Source organism: Pseudophryne corroboree, chromosome 1 (genome assembly GCF_028390025.1).
Source record: "Pseudophryne corroboree isolate aPseCor3 chromosome 1, aPseCor3.hap2, whole genome shotgun sequence".
In the NCBI taxonomy this organism is placed as follows: domain Eukaryota; kingdom Metazoa; phylum Chordata; class Amphibia; order Anura; family Myobatrachidae; genus Pseudophryne; species Pseudophryne corroboree.
Genome location: NC_086444.1, coordinates 1,182,463,087 through 1,182,490,179, shown reverse-complemented (window position 1 = coordinate 1,182,490,179; position 27,093 = coordinate 1,182,463,087). Strand labels below are relative to the sequence as shown.

The 27,093-nt window shown below is 44.4% G+C and overlaps 1 protein-coding gene across 5 annotated transcripts in view; it reads left to right on the top strand.

The window, feature by feature from the left end:
- DYSF (dysferlin) overlaps nucleotides 1-27,093 on the top strand; it is a 515,016-nt gene that overhangs the window by 285,812 nt on the left and 202,111 nt on the right. For all 5 annotated transcript variants that reach the window (XM_063925289.1, XM_063925290.1, XM_063925288.1 and 2 more), the window contains 3 exons: nucleotides 5,294-5,399; nucleotides 18,120-18,262; nucleotides 23,012-23,185. In XM_063925289.1, the coding sequence (XP_063781359.1) occupies nucleotides 5,294-5,399; nucleotides 18,120-18,262; nucleotides 23,012-23,185 (423 nt within the window). The remainder of the gene's footprint in view (nucleotides 1-5,293; nucleotides 5,400-18,119; nucleotides 18,263-23,011; nucleotides 23,186-27,093) is intronic.

Sequence of the window (27,093 nt, the reverse complement as noted above, 5' to 3'; positions counted from 1 at the left end):
CCATCTGGGTGGTAGTTGACCGGTTCACCAAGATGGCACATTTCATCCCTCTCACCGGTCTTCCGTCAGCTTCCAAGTTGGCTCAAGTGTTTATACAAGAGATCTTCCGACTTCACGGTCTTCCTGAAGAGATCATCTCGGATCGTGGAGTACAATTTGTAGCCAAATTTTGGCGAAGTTTGTGTCAAGCCCTCCAAGTCAAGTTAAAGTTTTCCACGGCTTACCATCCTCAGACCAATGGTCAAACCGAGAGGGTGAATCAGGACTTGGAGGCCTTCCTCCGTATATATGTGTCTTCCTCTCAAGATGACTGGGTTCAACTCCTTCCTTGGGCCGAGTTCAGCCACAACAATCAATACCATTCCTCATCTTCTTCTACACCATTCTTCATTAATTATGGATTCCACCCTAAAGTCCCAGAATTCCAACCGCTTCCCGCAACTTCTGTTCCAGCAGTGGATGTCACCTTGCGTCAGTTTTTAAATAACTGGAGGAACGTCCGCGCAGCCCTGCTTAAAGCCTCATTCAGGTATAAGAAGTTTGCCGATAGGAAGCGTAGAGCGGTTCCTGCTCTCAAGGTGGGTGATCGTGTGTGGCTGTCCACGAAGAATTTGAGGTTGAGAGTTCCCAGCATGAAATTTGCACCTCGCTACATCGGACCCTTCAAGATTGAACAAGTCATCAATCCTGTTGCCTACAGGTTACAGTTACCATCCTTCTTGAAAATACCCAGGACATTTCATGTTTCTTTGTTGAAACCGCTGATCCTGAATCGGTTTCATTCCGCACTTCCTCCAGCTCCCAAAGTTCAGACTCAACGGGGAGTCGAGTACGAGGTGGCCAAGATTTTGGACTCACGTTTCCGTTACGGTCAGTTACAATACCTCATTGACTGGAAGGGCTATGGTCCTGAAGAACGCTCTTGGACCAATGCCTCAGACGTCCATGCTCCTGCCTTGGTCCGAAATTTCCACGCAAAGTTTCCTTTAAAGCCTAAGAAGTGTCCTGGGGCCACTCCTAAAGGGGGGGGTGCTGTCACGATCTGGGTATCTGGACGCCATTACTTACCCTTCAGATGCCTCCTAAGGCTGGCTCAGCGTTCCAGGACCGGATCCCGCCGTCCCTGAGCTTCTGCATGCAGAATGTCAGAGTGGTGATTTCATCAGCCGCGGCCTCCGCTGTGCCCGCGTGGTTAAATGTGCGCTTGTCAGTCTGGCGTCTCCTGTCTCCTGTGGCCGGCGTCGCCATTACTGTTTCAATTCTCACATGGATTACAAACCAAACTTCCCTCCAAGTGTCTGCATGGGCGCAGCCATCTTGGATTTTGTCATCTGATTATTTCCACCAATCTGCTGTCTGTATTGTTGATTTGCATAATTGCCTAGCCAACCCCTTCCTTGCTGCAGGTATAAGTATGCTGTGCCTGAGCAAGGAAGGCGTCAGTGCTTTGGTTGTCTAACCTAGTTCCAGTTTGTCTCTCTCCTGTGGTTGTCTTCCAGGTTCCAGCTCCTGTCTCCAGACTTCTGCTATAGAGACCCGCACCAGCATTCCATCTGCGGTGTAGCCTGACTCTCCGATCCATTCTGGACTCACCTGTTTCCATTATCAATCACCTGCTTCCAGCCCAGCTTCCAGCAGTGTACAGCTTCTCTTAAAGGGCCGGTGTCCTTTCTGCAGTTTACCACTCTCCACCGGTATTATTATTTCACCGCTCTCAAACTCCAAACTTCATTATCAATCACCTGCTTCCAGCCCAGCTTCCAGCAGTGTACAGCTTCTCTTAAAGGGCCGGTGTCCTTTCTGCAGTTTACCACTCTCCACCGGTATTATTATTTCACCGCTCTCAAACTCCAAACTTCATTATTATTTCATCGCTCTCAAGTTCGTTTATTATTTAACTGGTTCCAGCCAGTATCCACTCCGTACCAACAACAGTCTGGTTCCAGCCAGTATCCACAGCAGCCGTTTTACCTTCAGCAGCCCAGCCTTTCCTGGAACATCAGCTGGTACGATCCTGGGTTCTCTCCATTGCTACAGTCAGGCCTGGTAAGGACTTTCCAACTAGAAGATTATAAGAACTGTCTCACACTACCAGTGCCTGTGGCCCTTGCCACCCTGTAGTACCCAGGAATTGTATTTATCCTCTGTTGACTTTTATGTTTCCTTTTACTGCTGCTGTGTTACGGAGTTTGTCATAATAAACATCATTGACTTTTATCCTGATTGTCGTGGTCACGCCTTCGGGCAGTTATTCTACATGTTACTTACATGTCTAGGGGTCTGATACAACCTCCCAGGTTCCGTTACATCTCAGCCCCTACAACTGGGGCTGCCTCCCGTCAGCTCAGGCCCTCAGTTGTGACACTAGCCCTGTAGTCACTTATTCTGTGCGATGACTGCTGCGACGAATGTCCCGGAATTGACGTCAGACACCCGCCCTGCAAACGCCTGGACACGCCTGTGTTTTTCCAAACACTCCCAGAAAACGGTCAGTTGACACCCACAAACTACCTCTTCCTGTCAATCTCCTTGCGATCGGCTGTACGAATGGAATCGTAGCTAGAAGCATTGCAAAACAACAATGCTCTTTGTACCTGTACGCCGTGTGTGCGCATTGCGGCTCATACGCATGCATAGTTTTACGCAGCGAACAACGGCAGCTAGCGATCAACTCGGAATGAGGGCCATAAATGTAATTAAATACCTAGCTGAACACCACCACATCCATCTTTTACTGCATTGTAAATCCAGCTGTAATCTTCTTTCCTGCAATAGTCCGATATAAATGATACATAAGAAACCCACACAGATGGCTGCAAACTGACATAATACATTAACAAATGACGTAATATTAGCTGCACTGGCCAATATGCCAACAGCCAATCAGAAATGGTCAGATGCTGGTGTCATCATCGTACTGCTTTATTAACTGCACTCAGCTTACGCCGACACCTGAAGATGGGCGTCCAAACCTGCAGAACATTTTCCTGTATCACTGAAAAGTACCCTTAGGGGTAAATGTACTAAGATGGGAGTTCTATTTAACATGGGATGTTACCCATAGCAACCAATCACATTCCAGGTATTATCTTCTAGAATGTGCAAGATAAATGAGAAGTAGCATCTGATTGGTTGCTATGGGCAACATCCCATCTTAAATAGAACTCCCATCTTAGTAAATTTACCCCTAAGCGTCTCCCTCACCATGGGGGTCATTCCGAGTTGATCGATCACTAGCAGTTTTTAGCAGCCGTGCAAACGCATAGTTGCCGCCCACGGGGGAGTGTATTTTCGCTTTGCAGGAGTGCGAACGCCTGTGCAGCAGTGCGTCTGCAAACACATTTTGTGCAAAACAAGACCAGCCCTGTAGTTACTTATCCTGTGCGATGATTGCTGCGACGAGTGACATGGTAATGACGTCAGATACCCGCCCTGCAAACGCCCGGCCACGCCTGTATTATTCCAAACACTCTCAGAAAACGGCCAGTTGACACCCAGAAACTCCCACTTCCTGTCAATCTTCTTGCGACCGCCAGTGCGACTGAAAACATTGCTAGAACCTGTACAAAACCATGATGCTCATTGTAGCCGTACGTTGCGCGTGCGCATTGCGGTGCATACGCATGCGCAGATTTGCCATTTTTTCAACTGATCGCTGCGCTGCAAAAAACGGCAGTGAGCGATCAACTCGGAATGACCCCCCATATCCCCCATTGCAGTAGGTAATTATTTTTTTTTAAAGAGAATTTTAAGATATTTTCAATACGGTCCAGCGCTCCGGTCCAGCATTCTGAAACTGTTTCCACTTATGTGTGTACAAATAGTCTGTCTGCGACTGAATCGCGTTACAGGAAGATTGAGGGTAATTTAGATATTAGGAAGCTGGCTTATTAAGGGTGTGGGCTGGGATTGTTACAGCTCTGCTTTCAAACAGAGAACGCATAAGAACATTTGATGTGAACGGCAATCAGCCCTGGATCTCTCAGCATGTCAGATGGAAGTCATTGGAAATGATGAATGAAAGTGTAACTCCATATTGCGCCGCATGTTACACATTGGAATCTATGCTAAGCAGAGCAATTGGGGAAATGTCAGGATCGGGAGCCAGGCCTGTCCCATCCAGCACTGGGTGATGCACGTAGCAGTACTGGGGGGAAGGCAAGGTCTCATGTATGTTTCTAAGAAAGGACTGGACAGACCTGGGGTGGAGAGAACTTTATAGAGAACTGTAGATGTAGGAGACAGGACATATACTGTATATGCTAATATTGCACAAGCAAAATGTGTAACTAAATAAGTAATCACTGTATGAAGAGGATCTCAAGGGCTGGGGACTATACTCTGTGGGATCCAGAAATGCGTTAGTCCTAGTGTTTATTATTCTGTCTTCTGCGTGTCCTGTGTATGGGTCCAGCTCCCCACAGTCAGTAGCATTGTACAGTATGCCAGGAAGAGGGTACGGGTACAGGGCCTGATTGAGAGATAGACGCAGGAGGCACGCAGCACGCATATTTCCTATTACTAGTAATCTGCAGCTGTGCATGGTGCTTTCTGCACACACGCAGAACAGGTCTTGCGATGTCGCACGTAGTTCCCCTCTGCTGCTGGCCGATATACAGGCAGCGACGTTGAGGGGGGTCTGGGTTCCTGGAAACAGGGGCATGATGCTCCCATTTTCTGTGAAGGGAGAGCCAAGGGTCTGCATGTCACTTCCTGGCCTCGCAGACCCCTTTTCCGTTGGTCAGCTGAAGCTTACTGAGGTGGCTGTTTGCATAAACATGGCGACCGATGGTGGCGAGGTTGACGTCGGTCGCAGTGCTGGGATCGAAGCTACATGCAGGAGAAGTCTCTTCTACTGACACGTCTCCTGCAAGTTCCCTCTTTCAAATCAGATGGAAATTCAAAACCACTTACAAGTGGAATTGAGTTTCCATCCATCTCTGAATCAGCCTGCAGGCACCTAGTAGGTGTAGTAAGATTGTCCCATTTTTGTGGAGTTACACAATGATGAGGAATTATAGAAGTCTGAACACAGTTGTATAGATAAATCCCTTCTAAAACCAATATACTTTTATACCTGGTGGTAGATGGACAATCATTTGTCTGCAATACTTGTTGTGACGATTACAATTACTAAAATGAATGTGTGCATTTATGTCCCTGTCACACAGTGGGGCTTGCAGGTTAATGTCTGTTATGTAGCATGTATTGAGAGATAGGTATCCCCATATAACAGGCTGTCCATGGCTTCCTATTCCCCTGCTAATGACCATTGTTACTATTTGCCTTTCAGAATGGGGAAAAAGTCCTCCCTAAAGATGAAACTGAGTGTCCCCCCGGGTGGAAGTGGGAGGACGAAGAGTGGTCGACAGACATTAATCGAGCAGTGGATGAGCAGGGTGAGAATCGGCTCATTGTCATACACACAACTTACAGGGAATCTCCATTCATAGTAATCTAGAGCGAATGTCCTACAGTCATTTTATATATAGTGGAGTCACTGCTTCAGATAATGGAGTCATTTATATAAAGTGCAGTCACTGCTTCAGGTAATGGAGTCATTTACATATAGTGCAGTCACTGCTTCAGATAATGGAGTCATTTATATATAGTGCAGTCACTGCTTCAGGTTATGGAGTCATTTATATATAGTGCAGTCACTGCTTCAGATAATGGAGTCATTTATATATAGTGCAGTCACTGCTTCAAGTAATGGAGTCATTTATATATAGTGCAGTCACTGCTTCAGATAATGGAGTCATTTATATATAGTGCAGTCACTGCTTCAGGTAATGGAGTCATTTATATATAGTGCAGTCACTGCTTCAGGTAATGGAGTCATTTATATATAGTGCAGTCACTGCTTCAGGTAATGGAGTCATTTATATATAGTGCAGTCACTGCTTCAGATAATGGAGTCATTTATATATAGTGCAGTCACTGCTTCAGATAATGGAGTCATTTATATATAGTGCAGTCACTGCTTCAGGTAATGGAGTCATTTATATATAGTGCAGTCACTGCTTCAAGTAATGGAGTCATTTATATATAGTGCAGTCACTGCTTCAGGTAGTGGAGTCATTAATATATAGTGCCGGTACTGCTTCAGGTAGTAGAGTCATTTATATATAGTGCAGTCACTGCTTCAGCTAATGGAGTCATTTATATATAGTGCAGTCACTGCTTCAGGTAGTGGAGTCATTTATATATAGTGCAGTCACTGCTTCAGGTAATGGAGTCATTTATAAATAGTGCAGTCACTGCTTCAGGTAGTGGAGTCATTAATATATAGTGCCGGTACTGCTTCAGGTAGTGGAGTCATTTATATATAGTGCAGTCACTGTTTCAGGTAGTGGAGTCATTTATATATATATAGTGCAGTCACTGCTTCAGGTAATGGAGTCATTTATATATAGTGCAGTCACTGCTTCAGATAATGGAGTCATTTATATATAGTGCAGTCACTGCTTCAAGCAATGGAGTCATTTATATATAGTGCAGTCACTGCTTCAGGTAATGGAGTCATTTATATATAGTGCAGTCTCTGCTTCAGGTAATGGAGTCATTTATATATAGTGCAGTCACTGCTTCAGGTAATGGAGTCATTTATATATAGTGCAGTCACTGCTTCAGATAATGGAGTCATTTATATATAGTGCAGTCACTGCTTCAGGTAGTGGAGTCATTTATATACAGTGCAGTCACTGCTTCAAGTAATGGAGTCATTTATATATAGTGCAGTTACTGCTTCAAGTAATGGAGTCATTTATATACAGTGCAGTCACTGCTTCAAGTAATGGAGTCATTTATATATAGTGCAGTCACTGCTTCAGGTAATGGAGTCATTTATATATAGTGCAGTCACTGCTTCAGGTAATGGAGTCCTTTATATATAGTGCAGTCACTGCTTCAGGTAATGGAGTCATTTATATATAGTGCAGTCACTGCTTCAGGTAATGGAGTCATTTATATATAGTGCAGTCACTGCTTCAGATAATGGAGTCATTTATATATAGTGCAGTCACTGCTTCAGGTAGTGGAGTCATTTATATACAGTGCAGTCACTGCTTCAAGTAATGGAGTCATTTATATATAGTGCAGTCACTGCTTCAAGTAATGGAGTCATTTATATACAGTGCAGTCACTGCTTCAAGTAATGGAGTCATTTATATATAGTGCAGTCACTGCTTCAGGTAATGGAGTCATTTATATATAGTGCAGTCACTGCTTCAGGTAATGGAGTCCTTTATATATAGTGCAGTCACTGCTTCAGGTAATGGAGTCATTTATATATAGTGCAGTCACTGCTTCAGGTAATGGAGTCATTTATATATATAGTGCAGTCACTGCTTCAGGTAGTGGAGTCATTTATATATAGTGCAGTCACTGCTTCAGGTAATGGAGTCATTTATATATAGTGCAGTCACTGCTTCAGGTAATGGAGTCATTTATATATAGTGCAGTCAGTGCTTCAAGTAATGGAGTCATTTATATATAGTGCAGTCACTGCTTCAGGTAGTGGAGTCATTAATATATAGTGCCGGAACTGATTCAGGTAGTGGAGTCATTTATATATAGTGCAGTCACTGCTTCAGGTAATGGAGTCATTTATATATATATATATAGTGCAGTCACTGCTTCAGGTAATGGAGTCATTTATATATAGTGCAGTCACTGCTTCAGGTAGTGGAGTCATTTATATATAGTGCAGGTACTGCTTCAGGTAATGGAGTTATTTATATATAGTGCAGTCACTGCTTCAGGTAATGAAGTCATTTACATATACAGGTTGAGTATCCCATATCCAAATATTCCGAAATACGGAATATTCCGAAATACGGACTTTTTTGAGTGAGAGTGAGATAGTGAAACCTTTGTTTCTCTAACGTCCTAGTGGATGCTGGGAACTCCGTAAGGACCATGGGGAATAGCGGGCTCCGAAGGAGGCTGGGCACTCTAGAAAGATCTTAGACTACCTGGTGTGCACTGGCTCCTCCCACTATGACCCTCCTCCAAGCCTCAGTTAGATTTCGTGCCCGGCCGAGGTTGGATGCACACTAGGGGCTCTCCTGAGCTCTTAGAAAGTTATAGTCTTAGAATTTGTTCTTTTCAGTGAGACCTGCTGGCAACAGGCTCACTGCAGCGAGGGACTAAGGGGAGAAGAAGCGAACTCGCCTGCTTGCAGCCGGATTGGGCTTCTTAGGCTACTGGACACCATTAGCTCCAGAGGGATCGACCGCAGGCCCAGCCTTGATGTTCGGTCCCGGAGCCGCGCCGCCGTCCCCCTTACAGAGCCAGAAGCAAGAAGATGGTCCGGAAAATCGGCGGCATGAAGACTCAGTCTTCACCAAGGTAGCGCACAGCACTGCAGCTGTGCGCCATTGCTCCTCTCACACACTTCATACTCCGGTCACTGAGGGTGCAGGGCGCTCGGGGGGGGGCGCCCTGAGGCAGCAATAAAAACACCTTGGCTGGCAAAAATACCTCAATATATAGCCCCAGGGGCTATATATGAGGTAAATACCCCTGCCAGAAGTCCATAAAAAACGGGAGAACAGGCCGCGAAAAAGGGGCGGAGCCTATCTCCTCAGCACACTGGCGCCATTTTCCCTCACAGCTCCGTTGGAGGGAAGCTCCCTGGCTCTCCCCTGCAGTCTACAAGGGTTAAAAAAAGAGAGAGGGGGCACTAAATTTAGGCGCAGTATACATTATATAAAGCTATAGGGGACATAACTCAGTTAGTCCCTGCAGTACATAGCGCTCTGGTGTGTGCTGGCATACTCTCACTCTGTCCCCCCAAAGGGCTTTTGTGGGTCCTGTCCTCGTTTAGAGCATTCCCTGTGTGTCTGCGGTGTGTCGGTACGGCTGTGTCGACATGTTGAATGAGGAGGCTTATATGGTGACGGAACAGAGGCCGATATATGTGATGTCGCCCCCTGTGGGGCCGACACCAGAGTGGATAGAGAGGTAAAAGGTATTAACCGACAGTGTCAACTCCTTACATAAAAGGGTGGATGACGTAACAGCTGTGGGACAGCCGGCTTCGCAGCCCGCGCCTGCCCAGGCGTCTCAAAGGCCATCAGGGGCTCAAAAACGCCTGCTCTCTCAGATGTCGACACGGAGTCTGACTCCAGTGTCGACAAGGTGGAGACATATACACAATCCAATCCGGGACTTGATCCCGGCAATAAAAAATGTGTTATACATTTCTGACTTTAACCTCTATAAATGGGTTTTAGGTTTGGGGAGAAAAAACAGGCAGTGTTTTGTTCCCCCATCAGATGAATAAATGAAGTGTGTGAAAAGCGTGGGTTCCCCCGTTAAGAAACTGGTAATTTATAAAAAAGTTACTGATGGCGTACCCTTTCCCGCCAGGAGGATAAGTTACGCTGGGAGATATCCCCTAGGGTGGATAAGGCGCTCACACGTTTGTCAAAAAAGGTGGCACTGCCGTCTTAGGATACGGCCACTTTAATAGGTACCTGTTGATAAAAAACAGGAGGCTATCCTGAAGTCTGTATTTACACACTCAGGTACTAGACTGAGACCTGCAGATAGTGCTGCTGCAGCGTGGTTGGTGACACTGTCAAACAGGGATAATAGTTGGCAAACATAAAAACATATTAAAGACGTTGTCTTATATATGGGGGATGCACAGAGGGATATTTTGCCGGCTGGCATCCAAAATAAATGTAATGTCCATTCTGTCAGGAGGGTATTAGAGACCTGTCACTGGACAGGTGATGCTGACTTAAAAAGCGCATAGAGAGCCTTATAAGGGTGAGGAATTATTTGGGGATGGTCTCTGGGACCTCGTATCCACAGCAACTGCTGGGAGGAAATAATTTTACCTCAGGTTTCCTCACAGAAAAAGGTACAGTCCTTTCGGCTTCAGAAAAGCAAGCGGGTCAAATGGCGCTTCCTTTCTGTACAGAGACAAGGGTAGAGGGAAAAAGCTGCACCAGTCAGCCTGTTCCCAGAATCAAGATTCTTCCCCCGCCTCCTGTGAGTACACACCATGATGCGGGTGCTCCACAGGTGTAGCCAGGTACGGTGGGGGGCCGCCTCAAAAATTTCAGCAATTAGTGGGCTCGCTCACAGGTGGATCCCTGTTTCTTCCAAGTAGTATTTCAGGGGTACAAGCTGGAATTAGAGATGTCTCCCCCCAGCCGTTTCCTAAAATATGCCTTGCTGACAACTCCCTCAGGCAGGGAGGCTGTGCTAGAGGCAATTATTAAGCGGCATTCCCAGCAGGTAATACTCAAGGTGCCCCTACTTCAACAAGGACGGGGTTACTATTCCACACGGGTTGGGGTACCGAAACCGCATGGTTCGGTGTGACCCATTTTATATTTAAAATCCTTGAACATAAAAAAATTCAAGTTCAAGATGGAATCGCTCAGGGCGGTTATTGCAAGCATGGACGAGGGGGATTACATGGTATCCCGGGACATCAAGGATGCTTACCTGCATGTCCCCATTTACCATCCTCGCCAGGAGTACCTCAGATTTGTGGTACAGGATTACCATTACCAAGTCCAGACACTGCCGTTTGGACTGTACATGGCACCGAGGGTGTTTTATCAAGGTAATGGCCGAAATGATGATACTCCTTCAAAAAAAGGGAGTTGTAATTATCCCGTACTTGGACAATCTCGTTATAAGGGCGAGGTCCAAGGAGCAGTTGGTAGTCGGGGTAGCACTATTTTGGAAAGTGCTACAACAGCATAGGTGGATTCTAAACAGTCCAAAGTCACAGCTGGTTCCTATGACACGTCTACTGTTCCTGGGGATGGTTCTGGACATAAACCAGAAATAGTGTTTCTCCCGGAGGAGAAAGCCAAGGAGTTGTCATCTCTAGTCAGAGACCTCCTGAAACCAAAATAGGTAGCGGTGCATCATTGCACGCGAGTCCTGGGAAAAATGGTAGCTTCTTACGAAGCAATCCCATTAGGCAGGTTCCATACAAGAACTTTTCAGAGGGACCTGTTGGACAAGTGGTCCGGATCGCATCTTCCGATGCATAGGCTGATAACCCTGTCTCCAAGGACCAGGGTATCTCTACTGTGGTGGCTGCAGAGTGCCCATCTTCAAGAGGGCCGCAGGTTCGGCATACAGGACTAGGTCCTAGTGACCATGGATTCCAGCCTTTGAGGCTGGGGGGCAGTCACATAGGGAAGAAACTTCCAGGGACTTTGGTCAAGTCAGTTTATTTCCCTACACATAAATATTCTGGATCTGAGGGCCATTTACAATGCCCTGAGGCCAGCAAGGCCTCTGCTTCAAAACCAGCCGGTACTGATCCAATCAGACAACATCACGGCAGTCGCCCATGTAAACAACAGGGCGGCACAAAAAGCAGGATGGCGATGGCAGAAGCCACAAGGATTCTCCGATAGGCGGAAAATCATGTGTTAGCACTGTCAGCAGTGTTCATTCCCGGAGTGGACAACTGGGAAGCAGATCTTCTCAACAGACACGACCTCCACCCGGGAGAATGGGGTCTTCCTCCAGAAGTCTTCCAATAGGATTGTACACCATTGGGAAAGGCCACAGGTGGACATGATGGCGTCCCGCCTTAACCAGGACGGCTGGAGTCAGAAAATCTGACTCGCTGTTTATCCTATATGCACCCAACAAGCTGGGTGCTCCTGCTTCTAAGCAGACTATTGCTCGTTGGATTTGTAGTACAATTCAGCTTGCACATACTGTGGCAGGCCTGCCACAGCCAAAATCTGTCAATGCCCATTCCACAAGGAAGGTGGGCTCATCTTGGGCGGCTGCCCGAGGGGTCTCGGCTTTACAACTTTGCCGAGCAGCTACTTGGTCAGGGGCAAACACGTTTGCAAAATTCTACAAATTTGATACCCTGGCTGAGGAGGACCTGGAGTTCTCTCATTCGGTGCTGCAGAGTCATCCGCACTCTCCCGCCCGTTTGGGAGCTTTGGTATAATCCCCATGGTCCTTATGGAGTTCCCAGCATCCACTAGGACGTTAGAGAAAATAAGAATTTACTCACCGGTAATTCTATTTCTCGTAGTCCGTAGTGGATGCTGGGCGCCCATCCCAAGTGCGGTTTATCTGCATTACTTGTACATAGTTATTGTTAACTAAATCGGGTTATTGTTGAGCCATCTGTTGAGAGGCTCTATTGTTTCATACTGTTAACTGTGTTTCATATCACGAGTTGTACGGTGTGATTGGTGTGGCTGGTATGAGTCTTACCCGGGATTCAAAATCCTTCCTTATTGTGTACGCTCGTCCGGGCACAGTACCTAACTGAGGCTTGGAGGAGGGTCATAGTGGGAGGAGCCAGTGCACACCAGGTAGTCTAAGATCTTTCTAGAGTGCCCAGCCTCCTTCGGAGCCCGCTATTCCCCATGGTCCTTACGGAGTTCCCAGCATCCACTACGGACTACGAGAAATAGAATTACCGGTGAGTAAATTCTTATTTTTTTGATGGCTCAATGTACACAAACTTTGTTTAATACACAAATGTATTAAAAATATTGTATTAAATGACCTTCAGGCTGTGTGTATAAGGTCTATATGAAACATAAATAAATTGTGTGAATGTAGACACACTTTGTTTAATGCACAAAGTTATAAAAAATATTGGTTAAAAGTACCTTCAGGCTGTGTGTATAAGGTGTATATGAAACATAAATGCATTCTGTGTTTAGATTTAGATCCGATCGCCATGATATATCATTATGGTATGCAATTATTCCAAAATACGGAAAATACCCATATCCAAAATACCTCTGGTCCCAAGCATTTTGGATAAGGGATACTCAACCTGTAGTGCAGTCACTGTTTCAGGTAATGGAGTCATTTATATATAGTGCAGTCACTGCTTCAGGTAATGGAGTCATTTATATATAGTGCAGTCACTCACTGCTTCAGGTAATGGAGTCATTTATATATAGTGCAGTCACTGCTTCAGGTAATGGAGTCATTTATATATAGTGCAGTCACTGCTTCAGGTAGTGGAGTCATTTATATATAGTGCAGTCCCTGCTTCAAGTAATGGAGTCATTTATATATAGTGCAGGTACTGCTTCAGGTTGTGGAGTCATTTATATAGTGCAGTCACTGCTTCAGGTAATGGAGTCATTTATATATAGTGCAGTCACTGCTTCAGGTAATGGAGTAATTTATATATAGTGCAGTCACTGCTTCAAGTAATGGAGTAATTTATATATAGTGCAGGTACTGCTTCAGGTAGTGGAGTCATTTATATAGTGCAGTCACTGCTTCAGGTAATGGAGTCATTTATATATAGTACAGTCACTGCTTCAGGTAATGGAGTAATTTATATATAGTGCAGTCACTGCTTCAAGTAATGGAGTAATTTATATATAGTGCAGTCACTGCTTCAGGTAATGGAGTCATTTATATATAGTGCAGTCAGTGCTTCAAGTAATGGAGTCATTTATATATAGTGCAGCCACTGCTTCAGGTAGTGGAGTCATTAATATATAGTGCCGGTACTGATTCAGGTAGTGAAGTCATTTATATATAGTGCAGTCACTGCTTCAGGTAATAGAGTCATTTATATATATAGTGCAGTCACTGCTTCAGGTAATGGAGTCATTTATATATAGTGCAGTCACTGCTTCAGGTAGTGGAGTCATTTATATATAGTGCAGTCACTGCTTCAGGTAGTGGAGTCATTTATATATATAGTGCAGGTACTGCTTCAGGTAGTGGAGTCATTTATATATAGTGCAGGTACTGCTTCAGGTAATGGAGTCATTTATATATAGTGCAGTCACTGCTTCAGGTAGTGGAGTCATTAATATATAGTGCCGGTACTGCTTCAGGTAGTGGAGTCATTTATATATAGTGCAGGTACTGCTTCAGGTAATGGAGTCATTTATATATAGTGCAGTCACTGCTTCAAGTAATGGAGTCATTTATATATAGTGCAGTCACTGCTTCAGATAATGGAGTCATTTATATATAGTGCAGTCACTGCTTCAGATAATGGAGTCATTTATATATAGTGCAGTCACTGCTTCAGGTAATGGAGTCATTTATATATAGTGCAGTCACTGCTTCAGGTAATGGAGTAATTTATATATAGTGCAGTCACTGCTTCAGGTAGTGGAGTCATTAATATATAGTGCCGGTACTGCTTCAGTTAGTAGAGTCATTTATATATAGTGCAGGTACTGCTTCAGGTAATGGAGTCATTTATATATAGTGTAGTCACTGCTTCAGGTAGTGGTGTCATTTATATATAGTGCAGTCACTGCTTCAAGTAATGGAGTCATTTATATATAGTGTAGGTACTGCTTCAGGTAGTGGAGTCATTTATATAGTGCAGGTACTGCTTCAGGTAGTGGAGTCATTTATATAGTGCAGTCACTGCTTCAGGTAATGGAGTCATTTATATATAGTGCAGTCACTGCTTCAGGTAATGGAGTCATTTATATATAGTGCAGTCACTGCTTCAGGTAATGGAGTAATTTATATATAGTGCAGTCACTGCTTCATATAATGGAGTCATTTATATATAGTGCAGTCACTGCTTCAGGTAATGGAGTCATTTATATATAGTGCAGTCACTGCTTCAGGTAATGGAGTCATTTATATATAGTGCAGTCAGTGCTTCAAGTAATGGAGTCATTTATATATAGTGCAGTCACTGCTTCAGGTAGTGGAGTCATTAATATATAGTGCCGGTACTGATACAGGTAGTGAAGTCATTTATATATAGTGCAGTCACTGCTTCAGGTAATGGAGTCATTTATATATAGTGCAGTCACTGCTTCAGGTAATGGAGTCATTTATATATAGTGCAGTCACTGCTTCAGGTAGTGGAGTCATTTATATATAGTGCAGTCACTGCTTCAGGTAGTGGAGTCATTTATATATAGTGCAGGTACTGCTTCAGGTAGTGGAGTCATTTATATATAGTGCAGGTGCTGCTTCAGGTAATGGAGTCATTTATATATAGTGCAGTCACTGCTTCAGGTAGTGGAGTCATTAATATATAGTGCAGTCACTGCTTCAGCTAATGGAGTCATTTATATATAGTGCAGTCACTGCTTCAGGTAATGGAGTCATTTATATATAGTGCCGGTACTGCTTCAGGTAATGGAGTCATTTATATATAGTGCAGTCACTGCTTCAGGTAATGGAGTCATTTATATATAGTGCAGTCACTGCTTCAGGTAGTGGAGTCATTAATATATAGTGCAGTCAGTGCTTCAAGTAATGGAGTCATTTATATATAGTGCAGTCACTGCTTCAGCTAATGGAGTCATTTATATATAGTGCAGTCACTGCTTCAGGTAATGGAGTCATTTATATATAGTGCAGTCACTGCTTCAGGTAATGGAGTCATTTATATATAGTGCCGGTACTGCTTCAGGTAATGGAGTCATTTATATATAGTGCAGTCACTGCTTCAGGTAATGGAGTCATTTATATATAGTGCAGTCACTGCTTCAGGTAGTGGAGTCATTAATATATAGTGCAGTCACTGCTTCAGGTAATGGAGTCATTTATATATAGTGCAGTCACTGCTTCAGGTAATGGAGTCATTAATATATAGTGCAGTCACTGCTTCAGGTAATGGGGTCATTTATATATAGTGCAGTCACTGCTTCAGGTAATGGAGTCATTTATATATAGTGCCGGTACTGCTTCAGGTAATGGAGTCATTTATATATAGTGCAGTCACTGCTTCAGCTAATGGAGTCATTTATATATAGTGCAGTCACTGCTTCAGGTAATGGAGTCATTTATATATAGTGCAGTCACTGCTTCAGGTAATGGAGTCCTTTATATATAGTGCCGGTACTGCTTCAGGTAATGGAGTCATTTATATATAGTGCAGTCACTGCTTCAGGTAATGGAGTCATTTATATATAGTGCAGTCACTGCTTCAGGTAGTGGAGTCATTAATATATAGTGCAGTCAGTGCTTCAAGTAATGGAGTCATTTATATATAGTGCAGTCACTGCTTCAGCTAATGGAGTCATTTATATATAGTGCAGTCACTGCTTCAGGTAATGGAGTCATTTATATATAGTGCAGTCACTGCTTCAGGTAATGGAGTCATTTATATATAGTGCCGGTACTGCTTCAGGTAATGGAGTCATTTATATATAGTGCAGTCACTGCTTCAGGTAATGGAGTCATTTATATATAGTGCAGTCACTGCTTCAGGTAGTGGAGTCATTAATATATAGTGCAGTCACTGCTTCAGGTAATGGAGTCATTTATATATAGTGCAGTCACTGCTTCAGGTAATGGAGTCATTAATATATAGTGCAGTCACTGCTTCAGGTAATGGGGTCATTTATATATAGTGCAGTCACTGCTTCAGGTAATGGAGTCATTTATATATAGTGCCGGTACTGCTTCAGGTAATGGAGTCATTTATATATAGTGCAGTCACTGCTTCAGGTAATGGAGTCATTTATATATAGTGCAGTCACTGCTTCAGGTAGTGGAGTCATTAATATATAGTGCAGTCACTGCTTCAGGTAATGGAGTCATTTATATATAGTGCAGTCACTGCTTCAGGTAATGGAGTCATTAATATATAGTGCAGTCAGTGCTTCAAGTAATGGAGTCATTTATATACAGTGCAGTCACTGCTTCAGGTAATGGAGTCATTTATATATAGTGCAGTCACTGCTTCAGGTAATGGAGTCATTTATATATAGTGCAGTCACTGCTTCAGGTAATGGGGTCATTTATATATAGTGCAGTCACTGCTTCAGGTAATGGAGTCATTTATATATAGTGCCGGTACTGCTTCAGGTAATGGAGTCATTTATATATAGTGCAGTCACTGCTTCAGGTAATGGAGTCATTTATATATAGTGCAGTCACTGCTTCAGGTAATGGAGTCATTTATATATAGTGCAGTCACTGCTTCAGGTAATGGAGTCATTTATATATAGTGCAGTCACTGCTTCAGGTAATGGAGTCATTTATATATAGTGCAGTCACTGCTTCAGGTAATGGAGTCATTTATATATAGTGCAGTCACTGCTTCAGGTAGTGGGGTCATTTATATATAGTGCAGTCACTGCTTCAGGTAATGGAGTCATTTATATATAGTGCAGTCACTGCTTCAGGTAATGGAGTCATTTATATATAGTGCAATCACTGCTTCAGGTAGTGGAGTCATTTATATATAGTGCAGGTACTGCTTCAGGTAGTGGGGTCAGGGTTATGGGGTCCTTGTATGATTTAGGGTTCTATTTATTAAGCCTTGGAAGGAGATAAAGTTGCTGGAGATAAAGTACCAGCCAATCGGCTCCTAACTGCTATGCAACAGGCTGTGTTTGAAAAATGTCATTTAGGAGCTGATTGGCCTGTACTTTATCTCCGTGGACTTTATTTCCATCCAAGGCTTAGTAAATAGACCCCTCAGTGTCAGGAATCAAACCTACACCATGTAATGTATCAGCAGCTAGCCCCATCAGTGTCTAATTGCTGTGGAATGTGCTGTTTTATATTTGTGGTAGTGGGGAGATTTATCAAAGCTTGGAGATGGATACAACAGAGAGAGAGATAAACTACCAATCAGCTCCTGACATTTTGTATAATGACAGACACTGATTGGTTGGTGCTCTCCACTTTATCTCTCTCCATTTGTAAAGAAAGGAAAATGGTATATTTACTATTCTGCCCAGTATATGAGAACTGTACATATTGATGCATTTGTCATTTAACCATTTGCCAACCTTTGGCGCTCGCTGTGTTTGAGCATTGGCACCCAAGAGATTGCTGCAGGTGTGGTTCCCGCCTAGCGCCGGTGCCTGATTGTGCCGCACAGATGTAATTCCTGGCTATAGATCTCTAGAGTATAGAATTCAATGGAAATGCATTGAGGTTTGCGGCATATGCTGTGAATACATGATTACCTATAACCTACACACATTTTTTTTTTAAATGTATAAGAACATTTTATTATTAACCAGTAGGTAAACATTTTGACTGCCGTCAAAACCCTGTAGAACACTGTGGAACTACAAGTCCCAGTTCTACCTCCTGGCTAAAGTTTGGCCCTGTAGTTCTTCACCTCCCTGCAGATACTTTGGACTACTCAGACCTTTCCACCCTGTTAATCCACATTGTTCCCTACCTAGGCTGGGAGTACGGCATTACCATTCCACCAGACCGGAAGCCCAAATCCTGGGTGCCCACGGAGAAGATGTATCATACAAATCGGAGACGGCGCTGGGTCAGGCTGCGCAGGAGAGATCCCAAGCAGATAGAGATCCTGAAAAAGGTGCAGTTTGTGTGTTTCCTTATCAGTCCCTGAGACACTACAGAGTATTCCCCCGATCAGGGTGTCATTGTATGTACTCGGGAAACAGGCCCCGCCCACCTCTGTGTTCCATTGGTCAATGTGATGGGTGAAATACACCGTGAAGGTGAATCCCAGGGGTATATTTACTAAAGGTCTATTTTAATCGATTAAAATCGATCTTAATCAATGTTGGGCTTCCACGTCCAAACCACACATTTACTCACATCTAAAAATGAATATAAAATATCATGTTAGTTAATGTGTGTTTTGGCTCTGGAATCCCAACATCTATTAAGGTCCATTTTGAGCAATATGAAATCAAATACAATTGAACAAAATCGACCTTTAGTAAATATACCCCCCCAGTATTTGTGAATTATGTACTGTAGGCCACTGGGTTTCAGAATGGTATGCAACACAGGTTTTCTGAATGTCCTTCAGCGAGCAGGGGATGGTGATTAATTTATCCAACTATTTTATCACATGAGGAGACCTTGGAAAAACGCGCTAATGTCACGCAGAGGGCTATAAAGTGAGGGGCATAGATACTGCCTGGTGGGGTGGTAGTAAGGTGTTTTCACCACTAGGTGTCTCTGTATGACTGTGCGGTCTCCTCACACAGGTCCCCAAAGCAGATTGAAGTAGTTTCCTCTGCTAATAAAACGTCCTATTGAAACTTGAGAGTAAACAACGGCTGAGCAGCCCAGCGTCTGCCAGATGCACTTTTTATAACCTGTAATAGTGAAACGGTATAGTGTGCTATAAAGCACAGTGTTACAGAGACAGACTACCGCCATGGTGCGGACAGCCTCATCCTAGCAAATGTAAGGTAGAGAGCGGTCAGGAGACTGCAGCTCACCAGGGGAGAGGGGCATGTTATACTAGCAGTACCAGACACCACTAGAGACACATACACTATGGATTCTTATCTGCAGTCATATTCTATTCTATATACCCACGGGACAGTGAAACATCTATCACATGAATAAAGGGCCAGTAACAGAGCCATGAAATTCTATGGTGCAAGGGGTATAGTGGTTAATGTTCAAACAAGCATTAAAATATACATGGCGCCAGTGGCGTAAGTTTGTTCCAGTTGCCCGGAGGCAAGAAATATATTGGTGTCCCCCCCCTATGTATGTATGTATATATATATATATATATATATATATATAATTTGCTCCTGCATAGTAAGCCTGCAGATTCTAACTATATGAAGCTACTACAAAACCGTTGCAGCTAGGCAGATCTATGTAGGGGTCCAGCCACACACTACATAGATCTGCTCAGTCCCTCACAATGCTGATTATTTCTCTGACAATTAATTTGCAAGTGTCATACCCAGGATTAGAACCCACAACCTATTACACTGGAAACATGCACCTTACTGATGGAGATATCTGCTGTTGCATATGAAGCATGAGAATTCTAACTATATGAAGTTAATTGTAATTGTCAGAGAAATAACTTCATATAGTTAAAATTCTCATGCTTCCTTTATAGGAGCAAATAGCTTCATCAGTAATGTGTCTGCTTCCAGTATATCTATAATAAAGAAGGTATGATTTGTAAGGTGCAGTGACTAGTGGGGAAGTCGGCTACAGAAGAGTTACCGGCTGTTGTCAATTAACTTATTTGATTAATGTTGCTGAAGACACAGAACAGGAGGAAAGGTGCCCCCCTTCAAAGCAGGAGCCCGGCGGCAGCTGACTCCATTGCCTCCCAGAGTTCTGCCTCTGCATGGCGCCCCTTTAAAGATGTATTGTTCCCAAAACCAAATGCTCAATGAAACCCTAGTCCAGATTATATATAAAAATGAAGCGCTGCCTGACTCCATATAAAAATTTTTAAAAATGTTTTAATACATATAGGTGGTCATTCCGAGTTGATCGCTAGCTGCATTTGTTCGCTGCGCAGCGATCAGGCTAAAAAACGGCAGTTCTGCGCATGTGTATGCAGCGCAATGCGCACGCGTGACGTACGGGCACAACGAACAATGCAGATTTGCACAGGGTCTAGCGATGCATTTCAGTCGCACTGGTTGCCGCAGAGTGATTGACATGAAGTGGGCGTTTCTGGGTGGCCACTGACCGTTTTCAGGGAGTGTTTGGAAAAACGCAGGCGTGCCAGGAAAAACGCAGGCGTGGCTGGGCAAACGCTGGGCGGGTGTGTGACGTCAAATCCGGAACTGAATAGTATGACGTGATTGCAAGCACTGAGTAGGTTTTGAGCTACTCTGAAACTACACAAACAATTTTTGCAGGCGCTCTGTGATAAAAACGTTCGCACTTCTGCTAAGCTAAAATACACTCCCAGTGGGCGGCGGCATAGCGTTTGCACGGCTGCTAAAAATTGCTAGCGAGCGATCAACTCGGAATGACCCCCATAGTACATACAATACATTGGTTATTATACCACACGGCCGATGATTATATTACAAAATAAAAGTCGTTTCACATGTGTCAATATTGCACAACCACTTCGTTCATATATTGTATGTTAATGGCAGTATATCAGTAATGATGATAAATTAGAGTCCATTATCCAAACAGATATGTTTGGATAAGGGCCCTCATTCCGAGTTGTTCGCTCGCAAGCTGCTTTTAGCAGCTTTGCACACGCTAAGCCGCCGCCTACTGGGAGTGAATCTTAGCATAGTAAAATTGCGAACGAAAGATTCTCAAAATTGCGATTACACACCTCTTAGCAGTTTCTGAGTAGCTTCAAACTTACTCGGCATCTGCGATCAGTTCAGTGCTTGTCGTTCCTGGTTTGACGTCACAAACACACCCAGCGTTCGCCCAGACACTCCTCCGTTTCTTCAGCGACTCCCGCGTTTTTCCCAGAAACGGTAGCGTTTTTTCGCACACACCCATAAAACGGCCAGTTTCCGCCCAGAAACACCCACTTCCTGTCAATCACATTACGATCACCAGAACGAAGAAAAAAACGTGAGTAAAATTCCTAACTGCATAGCAAATTTACTTGGCGCAGTCGCACTGCGGACATTGCGCATGCGCATTCGCGACTAATCGCTCCGTTGCGAAAAAAAAATAACGAGCGAACAACTCGGAATGACCCCCAATGTTTGGATAATGGACTCTAATTTATCATCATTACTGATATACTGCCATTAAAATCCAATATATGACAGAAGTGGTTGTGTAATATTGACACATGTGAAACGACTTTTAATTTTTAATATAATCACTGGCCGTGTGGTATAATAACCAATGTATTGTATGTACTATAGGTATTAAAACATTTTTTAAATTTTTTTATAATGAGTCAAGCAGCGCTTCATTTTTATATATATTCTGTAGTGTGCATAATAGGAGGTTCAGTGACCTCTGTTGATGAAGCCGCGGCCTTGACTCCATACTACTGCAGGTATTTATATTGTCAGCGCCTGAGGATTACAATATTGTATTATTCTTTGATATATATCCTATTCCAGATTATTGGTTACTCGCGCAGTATGGTGGACCCATGTCTCATGCTGCTAACTTGCTCTCAGTGGCAGCGTGTGGCCAGTGGTCCACCCATGATGTCTGCCACATTCTTGGAGCTAACCAGCAACCTGAAGCTAAGCGGCCGACCTGTGAGAACTCATAGAGAGGAATCCAATTGTTTTATAGTCCCTGATTTCCAGTCTAAAGTGACGGGATATCACGGGGCAGTATTCAGTTGATATTTTTTTAGCACACCTATCACACTTATAGCAGTGACTACACAAATGGGCACGACGTGAAAAGTCCCAAACGGGTCACTTTTCACGCATTTCAGCTCGTCACCCCTGGGAAGTGCGAGCTGAAATGCAGGTGCCAGCAGCCATCATGCCCGAACGATGAATTGAATAGCTCTGTTTGGGCGCCATCTAGTGACTGCAAGCAGAAAAACAGTTGAATTCTGCCCATAATTATTTCAGTTCATGTTTTATTTAACAAATTTTTTTATTTTGAGCAGATTTATCCATATAAGGCTCTCTTTATCTTGGTGCCTAGTGGCTGTGGTAACTGTTTTCATATATATGTACCATATTGCAGTGATACATTGGGGCCCATTTATCAACAAGTTTTATCATATGCAACGAGTTTTAAAACTCGTCGCGTATGATAAGTGGTTCTCCAGCCAATAAGCTCCCAACTGTCATTTTTCAAACACATGACAGGAGCTGATTGGCTGGAGAACCATTTATCATACGCAACACGTTTTGAAAATCGTTGCATATGATAAAACTCGTTGATAACTGGGCCCTATAATGCTGTGTTACCACTGTTTGCTGTGTTGCATCTGCTTAGTGAACCCTGCTCATCGCGATATCCAGTCTCCTTTAGCGAGCAGCCTAACGGTTATACCACTTACACTCATATCCGGCGAGGGATATAGCTGGGCATTCTCCGGTTTTACTGGAAATAGAACAGACTAAACATAAATAGTTTCAAGAGTTGTGCTAGCCATTCTTTCCATAATTTGGGCTGATCGCGGCTTAATAACTAGACCTCTACGTTGTATTGTATTTAAAAGTGAGCTGGCTAGTCCCCCCCCCCCCCCCCCCCAATCTCCCGAAGGCTATTAGTTACATGGTCCCCCAGCTGTGACTGAATGAAGGCTGGTTATCATTGCACAGTCTGGTCTGGTAAAGCCTCTCCGTGTCCTTTCCTTACACGTTGTTGCACGTATTAGTGACAAACTTGCGCTAAGGTGAAACTCTACCCTCTCCCACAGCACAAGCCTGACGAATCAGAGAGCGAGGGCTGGGAATACGCCTCTCTCTTTGGGTGGAGGTTCCACCTGAAGTATCGTAAGACAGACAGCTTCCGGAGACGACGATGGAGGCGGCGTATGGAGCCGCTACAGCAGACGGGAGCGGCGGCTGTGTTTGCCTTAGAGGGAGCACTGGTAAGTGGAAGGGATTCTGTCTTCTGTCTTTTACAGCGATGATGATGATGATGATCTAACGTTGCCTTCACCTACTGCTGTCAGCTCCGTGGTTGCAGACCAAGGACACAGTTTATATTAAGGCAGCTCCTAAACCAGACCGCGGAAGATTGCCTTTTATATTACACTGCACTAAGTGCCTCTCCGCCTAATCCTGGTCAGTAAATGTCATGGTGATGACTTATCATGGACGCTTCGCTGTATGGAGACATTAAGCTGCTATTATTACATTAGAGGCATCACAATACGCTCCTTGCTGTATATTTGTAATGTGTGGGGAGGGGGGGCCTTAAATTATTGTTTTATACTGTTATGGTGTTTCAGGGGTCGGCTCTTGGCTACCAGCCCATCCTATGGTTTTACCCACTGCCTAGATCAGAGCTTCTCAGACGTGTTCCACAAACCACCCCAACGGTCCAGGTGTTCGGTTTATCCATGCTTGGCCACAGGTGACTAAATTAGCACCTTAGTCAATTTGATTTAACCATCTGTGCTCAGCCATGGATATACCGAAGACCTGGACCGCTGGGATGCCTTGAGGAACACGTTTGAGAACCTCTGGCCTAGATTGATATAGAGGGAATGCTGGAAACTGAGCTTCCTAATTGTGTTTCCAAGTGGAGATCGGGCAAAGAAAGCTGCAATTCAATCTCCATGCCCTAACTAAGCCAACATGAGAAAGTCCCACTACCAGCTACAAGTGGCGATGTGTACAACCAGCAATGGCCTGTAGATGCACACGCTTCGCTACGGAACATGCACAGCGCTAGAGATTAGAAGATTCGCCCACAGGCTCAGCCAGAGTAGGATAGAACTATAGGCTTCCTGCGCAAGGGGTTTGTATGAGATGGGGATGGTATCAGAGGCAGCAGGTAGGTATGGTATCAGAGGCAGCAGGTAGGTCCATATATACAGTGAGTGATAACCATTAGATAACTATCAGTAATGATGGCCATCGACTACTCTTCCACCGGTGGTTGATGATTCACCATCGATGGTGAACCATCAGTGGTTAGGCTATGCTCAGATAACGCTGCACATAGGCCGGGGTTTAGCCACCAATATTTACTATTGGTGGCCTACCATTGATGGTGAAACCTCTTTGCAATTAGACCAACGATGGTTGCCAGCCTTCGACGGTCAATAGCCACCCCTAACTGACAGGTTCTCTATAACTGCACAGCGCTGTATAAAATGTTGGTAATTTGCATATAAATACTGGATAAGTGTTACCGTAGCATTTTGTTTTCTTATAGTAAAGATTTTATTGGTCTCCTCCCAGGTGTCTGTGGTCAGTTACTTTGCAGCGGGTAGATAGCAGTGGGAGGAGCCGAGAGCTTCTCTTCTGTACAGGTTTGGGCCTGGTGCAGAAGTGGGCGGAATGCCGATGTTTGTGCATTGGAACGATTTGTATTGTATTGTACGGATTTATTTGTGAGTGGCAGGTAGGGAGCATTTGTGGGTGGTAATGGGGGGGGTGGCTAATCAAATGCGTGCATGACTAGTCAAACGCGGGCGTGACTAGTCAAACATGGGTGTGTTTTAAGCGTTTTGTGGGCGCGTCACATCCAGCCATAAAGGCTCCGGTGGCTTACATGCAACGGACATAGGACCTCATTCCGAGTTGTTCACTCGCTAGCTGCTTTTAGCAGCATTGCACACGCTAGGCCGCCGCCCTCTCTGAGTGTATCTTAGCTTAGCAGAAGTGCGAACGAAAGATTAGCAGAACTGCTACTAAATAATTCCCTGCAGTTTCTGAGTAGCTCCAGACCTACTCACAGATTGCAATCAGCTCAGTCCGTTTAGTTCCTGGTTTGACGTCACAAACACGTCCTGCGTTCGGCAAGCCACTCCCCCGTTTCTCCAGACACTCCTGCGTTTTTCCCTGACACGCCTGCGTTTTTTAGCACACTCCCGGAAAACGCTCAGTTACCACCCAGAAACGCCCCTTTCCTGTCAATCATTCACCGATCAGCAGTGCGACTGAAAAGCGTCGCTCGAACACCAGCAAATCTACTAAGTTTTGTGTTAAATAACTTCGCGCATGCGCTCTGCGTAACATGCGCATGCGCATTTAGCAACAAATTGCAGCATAGCGAAAATCGGCAACGAGCGAACATCTCGGAATGACCACCATTCTGAGCTGCTCTGATGATCGATAGGACATCAGTCGGCGATCGGAGACGCAGTCAGTGGGCGTCACTGTAAAGATTCTTGCGCCAACGTCATTAGCTTACACGTCTGTTGTGTACTGTTTCGCAGATGTGACCCGATTTGTGTCCCTCTGCCCTGTGACAATACCTTGGCACATGGCCGTCACACTGTGATACAGAACTATTATAAAATGATATAATATATAGCATAAAATTACCGTTGTTAATGTCATTGCTGCTGCTTGCCCGCCCTGTGCTCATAGTCACGCTGTGCGGTATTATCACCTCCCTGCTGGTTGGTCCGTCGCTTTGGGCCTGATTCTAGAAACGGACGCAAGTGGGAAAGTGGACAAGTTTCGCGGGAAAAAGGCACCCGCCGGATCAGGATTGCGCTAATTGGGCGAGTCCTCTAATGGGAACGGAGCGAGCTGTCTGTTGACCACGCACATTTCCAGTGAAATGAGCGATACTGGGTGGTAATTTGGAGGTGACCTTGATCGCAAGAAACAACCTCATTTAGGGGTTTATTCATGAAGCAGTGAAAAGACTGGAGAAGTGAGCCACTGGAGAAGTTGCCCATGGCAACCAATCAGCTTCTCTGTATAATTTTATAGTATGCAAATTATAAATGTTACTTCAGTGCTGATTGGCTTTTCTCCACTGGCTCACTTCTCCACAGTTTTCACTGCTTTATGAATAGACCCCTGAATGGGGTCTCATGTGCGGGTCTGAGGAGATTAGTATATCAAGCCCTTTGTGTGTACAGTGAGTTTTCTGCGTATGATTACATTATATTACATCCACACTGGCCTAGTCACATTCCCCTTGGCCTCATGTATCTGACAGAAGGGAATCAGCTCTGATAAGCATTCTTACAGGTTACTGGTAACACCACTGGAAAAGGGGATCTTTAGCAGTCAGTGACCCCCAGAGCAGTTCTATTCCCTGATCTTCGTGCCAAGTAATCCAGTGTATCTATCAATCTGCGCACGGGTCCAGGGAGAGTCTCTGGGTCCATCCTTTGCCAGATCTAGTGATTGCCTAACGTGTATTTCTGTCAGTGTCAGTGGAAAGGGTCATATCACATAATGCTGCCAGCAGGCTGGGATATACCCGTGGTATGGTGTAAATATAGAAAAGAAACAATTTCCCATCCGTTGCTAGTTATCGCAGCTCTGGAAACATATTCCATTACATGCACAGTCAGCGCTGCGTACGAGAGCTCGGCGAGGAGAGATTCTCTCTGTTTTTATCCTAGCAATATATAGAACAAAACAGAAAAGAAATATGCCTGCCCCCTGTGATACCCATAGTGTACCAGCTACCCGGCTGTATACAGTATATGTGTATATGGCGTTATCACTAAGAACAGCTCAGAAGCATCACAAAAGCAGTCTCTAGTGAGTTATTCCACCTTTTACAGATCTCTGAAACTGAAGAACGGACGTGATATATACTGAGTTTAGTGTTAGTCCACACAAGCTGGTAACGTTCAGTTTACCTACCCCCACCCCATCTCCATCCTGGCCCCATGCTCCGTTACTGCAGAGCATGCCTGTCAATCGTACTGTGCCTGCTCAGTTACAGAGCCACTTCCCCTGCCACCTGCCACAGAGGTTGCGGGAGAGACCGATACAGATACCCCAAGCTCCGTTACTGCAGAGCATGCCTGTCAATCATACTGTGCCTGCTCAGTTACAGAGCCACTTCCCCTGC